General features: G+C 50.5%; 3 protein-coding genes across 3 annotated transcripts; 2 read left to right on the plus strand and 1 right to left on the minus strand.

The window, feature by feature from the left end:
• Positions 1–1,143: 1,143 nt before the first annotated feature.
• GUITHDRAFT_120801 (hypothetical protein) lies at positions 1,144–10,630 on the plus strand (the record flags this gene model as incomplete). The annotated part of the gene is made up of 4 exons (XM_005819939.1): positions 1,144–5,940; positions 5,991–9,118; positions 9,164–9,539; positions 9,635–10,630. 4 exons carry the CDS (start codon positions 1,144–1,146, stop codon positions 10,628–10,630), a joined length of 9,297 nt encoding a protein of 3,098 aa, XP_005819996.1.
• Positions 10,631–12,740: 2,110 nt separating this feature from the next.
• GUITHDRAFT_166571 (hypothetical protein) lies at positions 12,741–13,733 on the plus strand. The gene is made up of 2 exons (XM_005819940.1): positions 12,741–12,894; positions 12,944–13,733. The coding sequence occupies exons 1-2, from the start codon at positions 12,784–12,786 to the stop codon at positions 13,637–13,639; spliced, it is 807 nt and encodes a 268-aa protein (XP_005819997.1). The 5' UTR covers positions 12,741–12,783; the 3' UTR covers positions 13,640–13,733.
• A 65-nt stretch (positions 13,734–13,798) lies between these two features.
• Positions 13,799–14,428, minus strand: GUITHDRAFT_120803 (hypothetical protein; the record flags this gene model as incomplete). Its single annotated transcript, XM_005819941.1, has 4 exons — positions 13,799–13,867; positions 13,928–13,983; positions 14,185–14,274; positions 14,323–14,428. 4 exons carry the CDS (start codon positions 14,426–14,428, stop codon positions 13,799–13,801), a joined length of 321 nt encoding a protein of 106 aa, XP_005819998.1.
• Between the last annotated feature and the right edge of the window lie 3,098 nt (positions 14,429–17,526).

Genomic DNA, 17,526 nt, shown 5'->3' on the forward strand with positions numbered 1-17,526 from the left:
CAGGAGCAGGCGAGTGAAGGAGGTTGGCAGAGCCATAGCCAGCACATGGTAGCAGTTCCTTCTTTCCCTCCGCATGTGAAGCGCTTCCATGCTCAGCTCCTCCCGCTGCTCTCGTCGCCATCAGCAGGATGAGCACCCCAGCCCTGAGAGCCATTGGGCGCATCGTACTCGAGTCAGTCAACCCTGGAGCCGGGAGTCCCCGGCCGGGCCGCCGCCGGATCCCGGCCGCGCCGGGCGGCCGGGACCGGCGGACCGCGGCATCATGCGGCGGCGGGCATCACTGTGACGGCGCCGGGTACTGAGTACGATGGTAATGAGCGTCGTAATGCATATCATTGCACAGCACGTCCCGCCGCATTGAAAGGCCTTGTGGTCCTTCGCTGACGGGCGGGGGGCCGGGCGGCGGGCCACAGCCGCCTTACGCGCAGTTAACTGAGTGAAGGTATCAGTTAAGTGTCAGCCGGCCTCCTCGGGACTGGGAGTCGACTCTGGGGGCTCAGCGGCTGATCATCGGATTGTCTTCGTACTGATCTTTAACTTAACTTTGAGTAAACTGAGGAGCGTCCCCGAATCCGAGTGTGCCGCGGCCCGGTACTACGGTGCCGGGGTGTCGCCGGGGACCCAACATGTACGATTGATGAGTAAAGATTGAGTGACCTCCCATTGGAGCTGGGAACCGAACGTTCAAGTTTGGTCTCCCCTGGACCCCACCCACCCGCACGCGCCATCGCTCCATTCCCGAAATACCACCCCTGCCTACAGCTGTCCAATGAGTTTACCACCCCCACCAGTCGATGTTCCGCTCAACGTCGGGAAATTCAACCCGTCCTTGGAGCTGCTGATCTACCACCCCACCCACCAACTTCTGCTTGTTTCCTTTCATCCCACCCCACCTCATCTTCCTCACCCACGAACCCTACCAAGATAAAACACCCACCCTGCCTTCCTTCCACGATCCTTCCTACCGAGCTTTGCTCTCCACGCCCTAGTCTCCTCCTACTCCTACCAACCCTCCTGTCCTAGCTCTCTCTTTCAGTCGAGTTCCTTTCGTCAGTCGGCTTCTGAGACATGCCTCCCTCACCTGCCCTGTTCAAGAAGATGCTCCATCGAAGGGATCCTGAATCACTCAATGAATGCCTGAAAATGCTGGAGAAAATGATGACCAGCACACCTAGACAAAGGTTGAACAAATCAATGCTTGCCATGGAGTCAGCTGCGATCATGGATACATTGAGCTCGATGAAATCTCAGATTGAAAGCATGGAGATATTGCAGTGGGCAAAGCAGTGTCAAATCGGGAAGAAACGAAGGGAAGAGTTCGAAAATGAGATTCACAGAAAGTTAGATGAGCATAGTCCAAAACAAGATGACGATGACAAAGTCTTGAAAACCTGCTTGAACAATCTCAACTTGATCATCATGGGTTTGAAGTTCGAAGATGCAACTCTCATTAAGAAAGCAATGTTTGTTCCAAATTGGATTTTTCGAAGCAACTCAAAGCTTGCAATCTGGCTAGAGCATGGATGGTTATCTGCATTTGTTGAAGAAGTGTGGCCTATTATCTTGCAGGAGGACGATGACCGCGTCACGCAAGATTTTGAGGAACTTTTCATGGAGATGATTCAGAAAGGAAGCAAGCTTTTCTCAGATTCGCAAAGGAAAAAAGAGATCAGTAAGCTTCAAAGGAACATCTCTCAGTTCTTGGTTGCAATCTTCGACATACAATACTTACGAGACAGCCGTCGAAGCAAGCGTTGTATGGATTTGTTGAGAAAGTTCAAAGTCGAACCAATCATGACAGGCAATTTTCAAAAGTTGCTGTTGCCATTGTGTGGAAAGGTGCTTGATCGGATGAATATGGACATGATATCCGAGTTGTCAGCCCTGGTAAATTGGGCTGAGATTCTGTCTGCTGGTTCTCTTCAAGCAATCCTTGGTAAAGATGTCACACCGCTTGGCTTTGTCTGTCAAAGACAACCTCCGAGAGACAGGATCGAAATTGATGCTGTCTGCAATTCAAGCATGAATGTATTTTCACACAGATTATGCTCGTTTGATTTGAAGGTATTCCTGCAAAGAAAAGATAACAAGCTTGTCTGCGATTTGAAAATTGTTGCTTCATCTTCAATGTCCAGTTTCTTATCTAATGGCGAAAGGCTTACAGTTCATGTCACAGTCGACTCGGTCAAGAAGACTGCTGTCATGTTTGAGAACAACAATTCATCTTCTTCATTGTGCTTTTCTGCGTCAGGCAAGGGAGTCCATCTCGTTATTGAAATTGATAGTGTGCTCTTGCGGGAGGGCAGGGTGCTTCAAACTATCGAGCAGTGGCGTCAGGATCAAGCATCTGTGATTAGATTTCTTTTGGACAAAGGAGCAGACAAAAACATATCTCATGTCAAGCATAAAACTATTCACGCCATCGCGGTCGAACACGGGGTATCCCCTTCCATCTGCAAACTCCTAATCCCTTCTGATGTGGAATGTTCTCTGACCAATGCTCTAAAAAGATTTCCTGTCGCTCAGAGGGAAGTGATGGAACTGGTTGAAGCTTTACCTGCTCAGACAGGAACTTTCTTTGACGTCAAGAAACTACTGAATGATCCAGACATTGACGATTCTTACCTGTCCAATCTACTTCCTGTATTGCTCTTCCGATGCAGGAACAAAGAAACTCATTTTCGTTGTGTCGTTGAGACAGAGAAAATTGGCTCGTGGAATGTTCTTCAACTTGTGCTTGACAACGTGATGGAAGGCGTAGATCTCACAACCATTCCGCTTCATGGAGTAATCAGCTCGGGCAACAATGACTTGCTCGCACGTTTGCTCAAGACAAAAGCAGATCCTAATCTCAAAACCGGAGAGTATGAGTCGACAGCGTTACATACCGCAGTGAGGCACAAGGATGTCACAGCCATTAAGCTTCTCCTGAATGCAGGTGCTGAGTGCAACGCAAGATCTCTCACAGGAACTGTGTTACATCTTCTGTGCGACCAAAAGTGCGATGAACAAGTGTTGGCGATCGGAACGCTTCTGATAAATCATGGATCAGACCCCACGTTGCCGAACAACAAAGGAAAGAGTGCCATTCAAACGTGCCGCTCGGGTAAACTGAAAGAATTGTACCAGACGAATAAGAAATTGCAACCATGCTCACCAAACAAATCGGTGACAGGAAGCCCCGTCCTGAAAAAGACTCCAAGGTCAAAAGCTGCGATGATGGACAACAGCTGCGCTCATGAGGTGTCCTCGTCTGATGCTTGCATCACTGGAAAAGTTGATACTGGAAAGTGTCAAAGTGTTGAGCGCGCAAAGACCACTAAGGCATCCAAGCAGGCGAGCAATGCTTGCGATGATTCAGATTCTTTGATCTCGCTGCAGCAAGCGATCAGAGAACGTCTCAAGATGCTTTTGGATGGAATGGAGATGACGGTGAATGAGGAATGTTCTTCTTTGAATGCTCAGGCAAAGATTCCATCAGCAGAAGAAAATCGAGACATGAAAACTGAACGGCCTCAGCGGACGCGTGTTGCTAAACGATTGCAATTCGTTGAAGAGAACCCCTTGGATGGTGCGGGAGAGCAAATGGCTCCGAGTGCTGAGCAGGAGGGCTCTCAATCCGACAAGCTCGAGGAGATGGACCGCCCGCTGGCTCTCAGAGGCGACGAATGCTGTACGGTCCAAGGCTTCACTGCTAAAGAGCTTTCCTCGAGCGCGTGGGACCTTCGTTTCACACGAGAGTTCAAAGATCAATTATTCCAACTGTACAAGGACCCTAAGCTTCTCAGCTCAATCGTGAGCAAACTGAAGAGGCTCGCCAACGGGGAACAAGGAAGAAGTCTGATGAAGTGCCTCAAAGGAACTCCAAAGCACCTCAAGATCTTCGAGACTCCTTGCGTTTCCTTCAATGACAGCGGCCGATTCCTCTGGCAGTATGCTGTTGACTACTCTCCTCGAATTCAAGGCTTCACTGACACCATTCGGCTCTGGCGTATCTGTCTCGATCACGATGACGTGCCGAGAGGCATCCGATTCATCGTTGACGCGCACAAGAAGGGAAGACAGAGTGTGATGGAGAAGCAGCTCGTGCCTTGCTGGGAAGGAACCAGTACTTTTCAGAAGGACGGGACAAGGATTCCTCGTCAGTACCGCCCATGTGAGCATGTCGATCTCGTCGAGCTGCGCAAGGAGGAAGACAGGAGGTTTACACTGATGGTGGATTCAGAGGAGGATGTTGATGAGGAGTATGTCAACCTCATCTACACTCCTCCAGCTGTGAGCTCTGCTGAAAGTTTGAACGTCCTCAAGTTCTACGCCTTGAACGAGCATGTCATTCGAAGTCTGCATTCCTTCGAGAACAGGAGCGACGAGGAGACAGCCGTGGTCCCTCCCGAGTTTCCTTTCATCCCCGATGACCGTGAAGACAAGATTATCAATCTCCGCGAGGACGAAGTTGTCAATAGGAAAGTTTCCACGAGCAAGAGATCAACGATTCTGGTTGGAAGAGCAGGAACGGGCAAAACGTCAATAGCAATCAATCGGATGTGGAGAATGTATTCGTGCCTGAGCTGCAATCCTTCAAAGACCGAGGAGTACAACCAGATATTTGTCACTGCAAATCGAGTGCTTCGACATCAAGTGAGAAAATCATTCAGCTGTATGAAAGGAATTCCAGAAGGCTCCAACTCAAGCTCTTTCACCTACTCTGCTTCCTTGTGGAGCACAACAAACGAGATGTTCCCGCTCTTCCTCACTCAGTGTGAGTGGCTGCAGATGCTTGATGCGACGTTGAGCAGACCCTTCTGGCCGAGGAAGGCCGATGGAAGCCTGCTCTTCCAAGACGTGAGCCGGTTCCATGAAGAGGATGGCATGCTCGACTCGCTGCCGGACGAGGAGGAGGTCGACTATCTCGAGGATAACAGCGACGAGGAGCCAGGGAGTCTCGCAGAGGATACGACCGACTCGCCTTCTGCTTCGATGGCTCCCATGCGCGAAGAAGTTGACTTCACTTTCTTTTTGCACAACTTTTGGCCAGTGATGGTCAAATCAGGAAAGTGCAAGAACCTCTCGCCCACCAGCATCTTCCAAGAGATTCACTCGTACATCAAGGGATCATACAAGGCGCTTGTGACTCAGCAAGGGTTTCTCTCTCGAGCGGAGTACCTGCAGCTGCCCTGGAAGATGGCGCCAAACTTCAACGGGCTGAGGGCCGAGGAGGATGAGATAGACCTGCCGGGCGACAAGTTTGGGACCAGAGACCTGATCTACGACATGTTTGAAATCTACCAGACAGAGAAATCAAAACTTGGAGCGTACGACATTGCAGATGTGACGCATTACATCTATCACAACTACGATTTCAGTTCCCCCAATCGCAAGAGAATTCACAGTATTTACATTGACGAGGCGCAAGATTTCACACAAGCAGAGCTTGCTTTGCTCGTTCGGATATGTGAAGACAAGAATGACATGTTCTTCAGCGGCGACACTTGTCAAACCATCGCCACAGGAATCGGATTCCGTTTCGAAGATCTGAAAAGCCTTTTCAAGTTTGCGCAAGACAAGCAGCCGAGCATTGAAATCCCGGAAGTCAGCACGCTCAACGTCAACTACAGGACCCACAACGGCATCCTCGCCGTCGCATCCAGCATAGTGCACCTTCTTGAACGACTCTTTCCTGCCTTCATTGACTCGCTGCCGGAGGAGAAAGGATTCTTCCAGGGGCCAAAGCCGATGATGTTGTTGGGCACAGGCATCGATGACATCGCGTTGCTGGTCCTCGGGTCAGACAGGAAACAGTCGCAGATCGAGTTCGGAGCCCACCAAGTCATCCTCCTTCGCTCTCAAGAGGCCAAGGACGAGCTGCCTGAGTTCTTGAAGCAATGCCTGGCGCTGACTATCCTCGAATCTAAAGGGCTCGAGTTTGATGACGTCATCCTGGTGAGTCTGTCATCTCTACTGTCTTGGCTGGGCTGATGTGAGCTTTGCAGTGGAACTTCTTGACTGACAGCAAGGCAGAGAAAGAGTGGCGAGTAGTCTTGTCCTGTCTGATCGATTCTGATCCGAGGGAGCAACAAGTCTTGGAAGCGAAGCGGAAGGCAGAGGAGAACAAGAGAGTCGCTGGGATGCTCAGACCCCTAGAGTTTGACGAGAAAGCTCACCTCATCCTGTGCGAGGAGTTGAAACATCTCTACACGGCGATGACTCGAGCAAGAGTGCGGGTAATCATGTACGAAGAAGACGAAGCGAAACGAGCTCCCATGTACTATTTCCTGCAGCGGAAGGAGCTCTGTGAGATCATCTCGATGCTCAGCCAGACCTTCAGTTGCGACTCATTTGCAAGGAAAACAAGTCGAGAAGAATGGAGGCAGCAGGGTGAGAACCTTCGCAACGTGAGACTGTACAAGTTAGCGTCCAAGTGCTTCGAGAAGTCGGGGGATGAGCAGCTGATGCTTCAATCGCAAGCAGAGCACCTGCTGTCCACTGTAGCCGCCAAGAGCAGCGCGGACGAGAAGAAAAGAGCGCTGATGGAAGCCGGCTATCTCTGCTTGAAGATCGGGGGAAACTTCCTCCTGAGAGCAGCCAGGAGCTTCGCTGAAGCCGGAGAGTTCGAGACAGCTGGAGATGTTTACGAACTCTGCGCTCTTCAGATGCCCAAGAAGGAGGCGCTGAGAAGGCGGTGTGTAGCCCTCTACCGCAAGGCAGGGAAGGTGGACAAAGCAGCGGATATGATGATCAAGCATGGTGACGCCAGGAACGCGCTGACGCTTCTTCTACGCGAGAAGCGGTACGAGAAGGCGATCAAGCTACACGAGGAACACTCGCTGCCAGGCATGCCCGACGCTCTCTCCAAGGATTCCTTTCTCCGATTGCGCGCCAACCACCTCGCGCTGTCAGCCAAGAATGTCGCCTTGAACGAGGAGCAGCGGGACCGCTCGTACCAGGCGTTCTTGAAGACGGCAGCCAAGATGACGGAGAACCTCGAAGAAGCTGTTCTGATCGAGAACGCGTGTTATGCGGAGCTCGCGGATCGCCTCGACTCAAGGGAGAAGTTCAGAGAGGCCGCCATGGTCTACACACAGGCAGGCGATCTCGATCGAGCTCTGCTCTCTATCTCAAAGTGTGACAGCTCCACGTTGTCTGAGATGCAAGTCAAGGCAGATTTACAACTGCTCAAAGCTCTAGAGTCCGAGGACCGATCGTCAAAGTGCAAACATCTTTCTGCGGCTCTCAAGACGTTTTCTGACATGTTGGAATTCTCGAAGAAGAAGAAGCAGGAGGAAGATATTGAGTTTGTAAAGCTTCGAATCATCTTCACAAAGATTCAGCTTCTCGAGAATGGTCAGATGTGCAAGATCAGCAATGAATGGCTTGCAGACGCAACTCTAAGATGTTTCTGGGACTTGACGACAACCAAGCTCGAGCTGCAAACATGCACAGAGAAGTTTCTGGATGACAAGAAGAGGAGCGGCACTCTCTTGAGAAAGGTGTATCAGATCTTCATTGACGTTGCGCACTTGTCGAATGAGCTCAGCAGCAAACAAGACAGGAAACTCCTCAACGTCCAGCACAAGCATCTTGAGCAACTCTTTGGAATGCAGCGGAGTGTTAATGATCTGACTGCATCGAAAGTCCAGCAGCGGCTGATCAGAAGAAGCCTCCTCGTGAGCGAGGAGATTTGCTTGTTCCCGATCGATTCCTACACCGACGTGCTCAACCCCGACGTCTTGTACAAGTCCATAAAGACGCACCTGCTCAAGGCTGCTCGCGACGTCCTCGAGCCCTTGACTGACTTGGCGTCGAGGTATCAGTCATCGGAAAGCTTCAAGGCCCTCAAGGCCTCGGGCGTCTGCTTGTGGCTGTCGAGCCTCTTGTGCTCGCAAGTTCTGTCGTCGCAAGGGGACAGGAGGAGAGCAGCGGGCGAGAGGTTGCGCAGGAGCATGAAGACCTATGAAGGCCGGCTAGTGCAATGGCACCTCGGCCTCAACCTCTTCTCTCCCGTGCATACTCTTCGACGGCTGCTGCCCACCTTCATCTCAGCTCCTGAGTACATGCGAATGAAAACAACCATCGAGCTGTTCTTGAACGACATGATGCAGGATCACCTCAAGGGCGTCAGAGCTGGTGCGATCAGCAGCCTCAACGATGTCAAACACCAGCTCTCTCGTTGTGTCTTGTTGCTTGATAGTCTGGAGATCAAGTTGGCTTCGACTCCCTTGGCAGCACTGCAGAAAGACATGTGCTTGCTTGACTGGACGATCTCAAAACAGAGAAGAAACGCGACGCTCCTCACTCAGTGCCAAGTGTTGAGGGCGCTGAGCTCTTGTACTGCAGCCCAACTCCCGATACAAACATGGCAGATCCTTGCCGACACGCTTGCTCTCTTCTGCTTTGCTGTGAACCTCGATGTTCTGCGAGGAGAACAAAAGGACGACACCTGCAATGAAGTCCGTCAGAGGTCTGTGCTGCTTCCCCTGCTATACAGGGTGCCATACAAGGACATGAGGGTTGAAAACTTGCAGCATGAGGCGAGCAGGCAGTTGATGAAGGAGACGCTCGACCTGTCGCTGCAGATCTTGGAACGAGCATGTGAGGCCAGCAAGTTCCCCAACGACTTGATCAAGACATCCATCCTTGACTTCCTCGCAAGCGCCCTGGTCAACATTGCTCACTCTCAGCCTGAGCCAATCAACCTATGGACCAGTGAGATCCATCGCGTCCACCGGGTCATGCAGTCCATGGGCCCAGCGAGGGGGGGAGGCGACATGCCGTCGTTTGAGGTGTTTGACAAGGAGAAGTTTCAACAAGTGCAAAGGTCCATGAGTGTTCAGTTCAAGTTCGCCACGCTGTTGATCACCTCGGCTTCTGTCTGCTCGAGCAAGGCATGGGAACGTCTCAGCCCAGCCAGTCAGGATCGGATCGAGGAAGCAGCGAGTGCAAACGCCGGTCCCAAGGAGGAAGACAAGCAGAGGCTGGCGAGTTTTCTGTTAGCCGCCACCCTCAGACTCAGAGATCGGAACGCTTTCTTGACAGCCGTCCAAGAGTTTCGCAGTGCCTCTGCAGCAGCAGAAGCAGCCGCAGCAGCCGCAGCTCAACATACGTGCGATGCACAGGCAGGGTAAGTGACGTCAGTTGTCAAGAGATGATCGTGACATTGATGCAGCATAGACAGTTACACTCAAGACTTGATCTCCATCATCCAAGACTTCTTCCAGGCGTGCGAAGAAACGTTTGTCCTGCTCAGCGAGATCAAGTCGCTTTCTGCAGAGCCGGCGATCCTCCATGAAGCGGACCGACTGTATCGAGACACGTCCTTCTCGTACACGAGGGCCAAGAAGAAACTCAGTGATGCCATACATAATCCTCACCAGGAGGGAAACGCCCTGCAGAACATTGCAGCTGACATCATGGTGGACAGAGAGACCTTCTACTTCGTTCAAGAGCTCGTTCAAGCACATCAACAAAACCTGTTGCAGAATATGGATCAAGGAGTGTTCATGTCGCAGAGGCTGTCAGAGCAACACGAGCAGCAGATGCTGGTGAGATCTTTTCTCTCTCCTTCTCTTCTCTCTCCTTGTCTGCTCCCTCCTTCTCCCTGACGTCGTTCGGCCCTGCCTGATCTCCTGTCTTTCAGTTCCCTCCGCAGCCCACGATGATGGGATCGCTTTCGGGCCCTACGCTTGCACCATCAGCCGTGTATCCTCCTCCTCAGCATTTCCAGCAGCAGGCCGACCTGATGAGGCCTTCTGAAGCCTTCATTCTACCAAACCCCTCACAGTTTCAAGGCTCGTCGTCAGGCATGATTGGCTCCTCTCCTCTCGTCGTGCAGGAGCAGTTCTTCTCATCTCATGGATTCGCAGCTGCCTCTTCCTTCCTCCCTCCTGGTGACTTCGACCAGTTGGAGAACATGCCGGACAGCGAGCTGATGCCGTTGGGGCCAGACAGTGAGCAGACAAGAACGCGGAGGTATCAGAGGCATGGCAGGTTTGGATATCGCGGAAGCAGAGGAGGCTGGTCTGAGAACCCGCGAGGGCTGAGGAGGCAACAGCCACCCAACTTGCCGCCAGGGCAGAACCGACAAGCTGCCGCGCAGGGTGCCGGGCAGAGACCGGAAGCTAATGGGCACCCTCGAGACTCTTACATGGGGAAGAAGAAGAGATTTTATTCCAACAGACCACAGCAGCAGCAGCAGCAGCGACAGCAGCAGCAGCAGCAGCAGCAGCAGCAGCGACAGCAGCAGCAGCAGCAGCAGCAGCAGCAGCAGCAGCGACAGCAGCAGCAGCAGCAGCGACAGCAGCAGCAGCAGCAGCGACAGCAGCAGCAGCAGCAGCGACAGCAGCAGCAGCAGCAGCAGCAGAAGCGACAGCAGCAGCAGCAGCAGCAGCAGCAGCAGCAGCAGCAGCAGCAGCAGCAGCAGCAGCAGCCACAACAACAGCAGCATAAACAGCAGGCACAGCAGCCACAGCAGCCACAGCAGCCACAGCATAAACAGCAGGCACAGCATAAACAGCAGGCACACTGGCAACAGCAGCAGCAGCATAAACAGCAGCAGCAGCAGCATAAACAGCAGCATCAAGCACAAACACAAGCAAAGGGAACACAAGCACATCAACCTTCCGAAGCTTCTTGACTCTCATAGTCCTCACGGACTCTTCATCATCGTGTCCTAGCTAATGAAGAATATAAAATTTCTATTCATCTCTCGGAGTCTCTTCAGCTTTTCTCTTTGCTTCTCTCGGAGTCACCGTCACAGGGCTCAGAAGTCCGGCTATCGTCGAGAGAGGCTCGGCATAACCGACGTGAACCGCGCGGTCGGTTCAACTTGCCAGTTATCATGACAGTGCGGCAGCCGGGCCCGGAGTTCCGACGTGACTCCGCGGCCGGGCCCGTCCGACCGGGGCTGGGGCATCCTGAGAGAGTGTCGGACGGCTGTTTCATCTCGCCGCGTTTGGCCAGTGCGACAGGGTCAAGCCTCCTCGACTCACCTGATTGTCCTCCGGCGTACTGATTTTTAACTTAACTTCGGAGGTGCCGCGCCCAGTGCCATGACTCGGGACGATTTCGAAGTCACTGAGCGGCCGGCAGTCACTGCAGTGAAGAGTCCCAGTACTTGAAAAGCCCGGGCCCGGCCCGGCCGCCGCCGAGCCCGGCCTCCCCGGCCGCGCACCGTCTTGTGAGAGCCGGGCGGCCGGGACTCGTGACTCCGGGACTGGCAGCCACTGAGATAAAATACTTCTTAATCACCTCTTTTGTACCAGCGCCACCTGGCAGATGGAATCTCCGGTAATGCATTAAAACTATTTACTATTACAATACTTATTGAAGATACAAATTTTTAAATAGTTTTACAGCCAGGGAAGGTACCTGGGTGGGGTAGGTCACTCTCAGGGGTAAGGGTGGTCCCTTCTGTGTACGTACGGGTATGAGACGTAAGCTTCAACACTCCTTGTGGGGGTCATGTCAGCGTGGACAGGCAGGGTCATCGTTGGGCGATTTGCTATCAAATGAAGGGTGGGGTGATTGAACTGGGGGTAGGGTACTCCAACCATATATTTTCCATAGGGAAGCAGATGGACAGGAACAGAGGGTAGGGGTACACAAGGTGGGGTAGTGCTGCATACAAAGAAGGGACTACCTGAGGAGGGTTTAGAGGTGGAGTGACTAGAGGGTAGGGGTGGTCATGAGGAAGGGTGTAAGAAGATGGAGATTGGAACATAAAAATCAAGGGTGGGTAGTCAAATACCCGTACTTTATCGAGAGAACATTGGTCATATGTACCGGTATAAATTAGTTTGAGGTGGTAGGGGTCATAGATCAAGTGTGTCATGGATAAAACAAACAGAGTCCAACCTGTACCCTACTTGTTTTTGAAGCTGGCACTATTGGTGGATTGATTTCAGCAAAAATTCAATAAATGGTTATGTGAATTTAAAATGATAAAGAGCATGACTCGAGTTTTGGAACATTAGTCTAAAATATTCTGGCCATCTTTGGAAGGAACGGTGGCCTCGATTTCTCGTTATTTGAGGTCATGCATTAGAGGCCGAGAACATAGAACATGCACGAGTAGCGAGGAGTGAACATCAACATAACAATGAGCGATGAACGATGTAGACAAAGGCATAGACGATGCAGAAGCAAAAGATAGAGCAGACGATGTTCATGTATCAAAGATGAAATTACGCGGGAAGCGATCATAGGTCGAAATAAGCAGTCAGATTCTGCTCAATTTTGTGAGCATGACAAACTTTTTGGGATGGTAGTGAAGATGAGCACTCGAGAGTGTGGTTCCAGAAGCCTTTGATAACGTTGGATTCAATATGATGGATTGGAGCAGGAAAAGCGAGAAGTAGACAGAGCATAAGGGAAGGTTAATTGGAAGAAAGGGTTGCAATAGGAGGAAACAACATGCAATGGAGAAAATGAGTTCGACGTCAATCAAAGCAACTGTATATAAGCTATTCCAAACAATGGCTGAGACTCTTGTCTTTGATTCATTGTTTGGATGTTTTTTTTGTGTTGTAAGCCCGTTAGTTTTGTTGTCTATCGTGCACGACAAAGGAGTATTTTCATCATGAAGCCTCTGGCTGTAAATAATTTGTCTTGTTCTACATCTCACACAAGTTTGGTCTGTGATATGATATAATGTGAAGTCCGAAAACGATTAGTGGTTTCACAGAAAGAAATTGTTGGTTGTTGTGGATGATGGCCAATAGAGGGGAATGACTCTGTCTTTGCTCAGTTGGCGAATAGGAACCAGTAGTTGAACAGCTCAGATTGAAGATGATTCGCAAATGTGTTTTGGTGGCTGTTGTCGGGATTTTGGGATGCAACTCGGTGTCGGCCTTCAGTCCTTGTACTCCGATGAAGTTGGCTGGCAATTCCGTCCCCAAGGTAACTAGCTGCGTTAAGCTTGCTCCCCAATTGACATGAAGTTATCCAGATCGCTCGGTGTGCTAGGCCCTCTTCCTTGACGTTGAAGGCGAAAGAGAACTCTAAGATGGAAAAGTTTGTCCAGAGCTCGAAGACCCTTGCTCTCAGTTTGGCTCTCGCGTTCGGAGTGGCTTGTCCTCGCAAGTCGAATGCTCAGTATGCAATCAGTGCAGATGGAACCTTCTATGAGCAGGTTGCTACCAAGGAATCCCCTGACTTTATTCGCGGTGGATTCTCCGCTGCAGCTGCTATAACAACCTTCGGATCCATCACTGCTTATGTGCTAAAGAAGGAGAAGCAGGAACTTGATGAGTATGCGGAGCAGTACGAGCAGGAATTGGGCAGGTTGGAGAATTTCAAGCAGGAGTTTCTTGATGGTGTTCCCTCGGACAACTCGCTCATGGCTTCATTGAACAAGGCGATCAGAGGAGAGACCAACAAAGAAGAAGAAGAGGACGAGTTTGAGAAGAACGTTAGGCTGTTCATGGAGGAGGAGCAGAAGAAGGAGGAAGATAAGAAGAACAATGGTGCAGGATATGCCAAGCAGGGTGGGGCGACTCTGCTTGAGAGACCTTCCGATCCCAATGGCAACGAGAGCGAGGAGTGGATGAAGGACGTTGTGTTTGAGGACAAACCCGCTGCGATCGATGAGGAACAATTGAAGGCTCTACAGCGCATGTTTGGGGGAAGCGATAGCAGCAAGTGAAATGTTTGCACGTTGGTTCCATGCTGATGTATAAATAGTAAATAGATTTAGTTCCTTGCTTGCTTTTAATTGTCGAATAAATACAAACGCTTTGACTCGTCGGTCGAACGTGGGAATGAGGTTGAGGTATTTACAACTTGAAGACTCGCGGACTACGATCTAAGATGTGATGAAGCCAGTGTGAGCCTGATTCAGCTCAGAAGCCAAAGTCTTTATGTGCCTATCGATCTGTCGGCAACAGGTCTCAGTGAGATACGTAACAGATGCAAGAATCACTATGTCGAATACCTCTGAGCTGTCCATGAGCAGCTTCTGTCCTAACTCTTTGTTTTGCATGCGCCAATCTGATCACAGAGCATCACAGACCTCCTGCATTGAACTTCCCGACCATATTTCAAGCTCAACCTACCGTCAGAGTATCGTCGTCTTCGGCTGTTTCCGAGTTCAGAATGAGCTATCCCATGAATCGAGTCAGTACAAGCACATAAGGTGATAATTGCATCTCCATTTGATGGTAAAACACGTCCCATAAGAACTGGACGAACCTGTGGCCTGCTTCTTCTTTTGCTCGTTTCGGACTTGCATGTTCTTGAGTTCATCGTTCAGAAGACCTTTCTTGGCTTCTTCACTCAGCTCTGTTCCAAGAAATCGTTATTGAAACTTGATGAGGCATTGAGTATCACCTAATGGGGCGACTTCTGTCTCAGGCGGTGCCTGTTTCTCTTGCCATTGCTGAATTTTATCCAACCTTTTCTGGACGGTTTCTCTTTCAAACTTGAGCTCCACCATCTGCCGTCATGCATTTGTCATTCGATAGAACTGATGAAGATCATATATTGCCTGGGAAAGAAATGCTTTCTTCTTCGCCTCCGTATCCGTCTTCTTGGATTTGCTTTCTGGGAGGCTGTGCATTTCGTTGTTGAGATCCTTAATCCTCTTGTCATAATCTATCTTTTGCAAGATCAGTCTGCTCGAACATCAGTGAATATGAAAGTTCGAACAAGACTATGACCGGTCAATCTCCTTTCCAACGTCACCATGGCAAACCGGTACTACTTCATCCTTCTTGAAAGTTAGCTCTATGGGGATACTCTCGTTCTTCTTGCTCCTTTGTTTCTTGTTTTTGCTTCTTGACTTTACACCCTTTTGCTTCATTTCACTCTCCGTGATGAAATCACGTGAATTTGCTGATATTGTAGTAGTCTTTGATATGTCTGAGTCAGATTTGATACGTTCGTCCCCCTCGTGCGGCAAGTGAGGCCAAGTCGATGCTTGTTCGAATCCTGGTTGGAACATGTTTCCCAGCGGCTCTCCCTGCAATCTCCATCCCTCAGGTATTTGGGAGATAGAGACAATCTCCTTCCAAAGATCAGATAGGAACCAAGAGCTCTGACGTTCATTGCCAACGGATTCGTCGGAATCGATCCTACATGCCGAGTGATTCTGCAGACGATCGGAATGTTGTGGGATCCAGGCATCTCTTCGATGAGCAAGGAGCGATGTGTCGTATGAGTACGCACCACTGCCCACGTGCTTGGCTACTCTTGTCCTATGTACTCCCGCCTCATCCTCTTCCTCTTCCTTCGCTTTCCTTTCGTCGCACCAACACGCGCCTCCCTGCATGGATTCGAGTCAACTACTGGAGGTTGTAAACCAGGATGACCCCTACCCGCAATCCTGGCATGCCGTTGACTACCCTACCCTGCTACATTCCAGCAACATGACCCCGGGGATCAGGGTTCAACGGTCCTCGTGAGCTTCTACTACCCCCCAGTAGGACTCCCAGGGGGTCAGTGCTGCTGGATCACTCAGATCACTTCAATCGGATAACAGAGTGACGCTGTAACTTTGAATTCTTGTCTCAGTATTTCAAATTTAGCCAAGATCCAGGTATCACTAAATTGAAATGCTTGTTATAGGACTCTGGTCAGGGTGGTACAGAAACGGATTTTTTCAACTGGAGGGGTCACTGGCCCCTACGTAAATGGGGACCAGACTGGGTGGGGTGGACAAACGATTCAGTCATGTAGGGGGTCGCTTCCACTGATATGGGGTACTCAAAAAAAAACCTGGAACAAAAGTAAAAAAGCCCTAGAAGTTGACGAGCAAGGGGTCCTTCCTCCAATGGAACGCTGGGGTTTGGAGGGGTACAGGTCGTGTTAAGGAGGGTTGCCGCGACTCTGGGGAACAGCAGCATTCTTGGCAAGTTGTACCCCCTTCAAACAGGTCGAAAGTACCGGTGTGTTTGCAAGACAAGCCCTTCGGTCCACAAAGAGCCAGAGAGCCGTTACGCAGTTCCACCCAGGACTAGGGTGGGGTACTTCATTCTAGAAGGAGGGGGTATAGGAGGAGGAGCTCTAGAGGGGGTGCTACCGGTCAAAATGGGGGTATTCGTTTACATAGGGGTACAGAAGGGAGACAAGAGGGGTAGTGGAGGAGTAAATCGGGGGTAGTACAAGAATGCAAAATGAGACTACTCGTATCCTGCGCTACATGGGAGGAGGGGCAGAAGGAGAGCAGAAAGAAATGCCGAAAGAGGGTGTACTAGAAGAGGAGAAATGCCTTGGAAAGCGACGGATGAAATGAGAGGAGAGCGAGAACAACAGTAGAAGGGCACTGAACCTGGAGGAACCAGGTTCGACAGCAGTGGTCAAAGAGAGGTTAAAGGCGGAGAGGTCAAATGGAGCAAGATGAGAGATAGAGAGCTGGTAACGATTCAAGTAGATACGGGTCAAAGTGGGTGTGGAGGAAAGAGCCAAGACGGCAGTTGTAAAATTTACAATAAAGGAGCATCCAACAACGGGGGGAGGTCAGGGGAGGTCAAAGTGAAGTACCTGAGGTTATGGGCGATCCCTTAACAAGGATGACTAGAAAGGACAAAAAGACGCATTGCAGAAAATGCTCAGAGCCGGTCTCGCCTGCACAACAGTGAGCAGGCAAGAGAATAACAGGACAGAGGACAAGTGACATGAGAACAAGGTGTGTTGTTCACAAGACGACAACCAAGCCAGAGAAGTCAAGTGAAGATTGAAAAACTTGTCCTGTAATTCTTGAAGCTGCACAGAGAAATCATGATGGGGTTCTGGTACTGGATCATTAGTATCATGCGGAATCTGGCAGTGAGGCTGGCGGCTGCTCTGTATGCACTCACATGGAAGCTTGATCATGATGTAAACGAAGTTTTCGAGGACACTGACACGGAGGACGAAAAGTCACCATTGAAGATCAAAGTATACATGTCTCCCAGAAGATCAAAAAGCACCATCACTGTCAAGGTGGAGCATAGCAATGTCTTGAGAAGAACTTCTCCTAAACCCGTATGTTCTGCACCTGCTGTGCCCAAAAGGTTTTCCGACCCTGAATTGATCAAATGCAGCCCCAAGAATTCGAGTGGGAGCAGGTTTTATGCGAGTGTTGTCAGGCAGGAACAGGAGCTGATGCTGTCTCGAACATCTTCTGTGAGTGAGTCTCCCAACGCGTCCATATGCTCTCGGTTGGACGAAAGTTTCTCCAGATGCACTTCAGTCGCTACCTCGTTTCCTTCATCCGAGTCCTCTCCCTCCAGGGAAAGCACAGTCGAATCTCCCGTCCTATCTATTCGCAGTGCTGCGCATACTTCTATCGCTCGCACATCTTCTGCTCCTGACCTCACGGAAATGAAGTTTTTGAGCGCCTCTTCTCCTCCCAGGATTGGGTCAGCTAAGAACACCTACTCTACATCATGTGGCTCGAAGTTCTATGCCCATGTGCTCAGCACAAGAAGATGAATCCTCTCTGTGCTGTTTCTCCATTGAGAATGACAAAAAAAACTTGAACTGAAGGGTCTTAGTCAAACGTTTGCACGATAAGACCCTTGCAGACAAGATCTGCTGTGTTTGTGTAATGAA

Source organism: Guillardia theta (genome assembly GCF_000315625.1).
Source record: "Guillardia theta CCMP2712 unplaced genomic scaffold GUITHscaffold_198, whole genome shotgun sequence".
Classification (NCBI taxonomy): Eukaryota; class Cryptophyceae; order Pyrenomonadales; family Geminigeraceae; genus Guillardia; species Guillardia theta.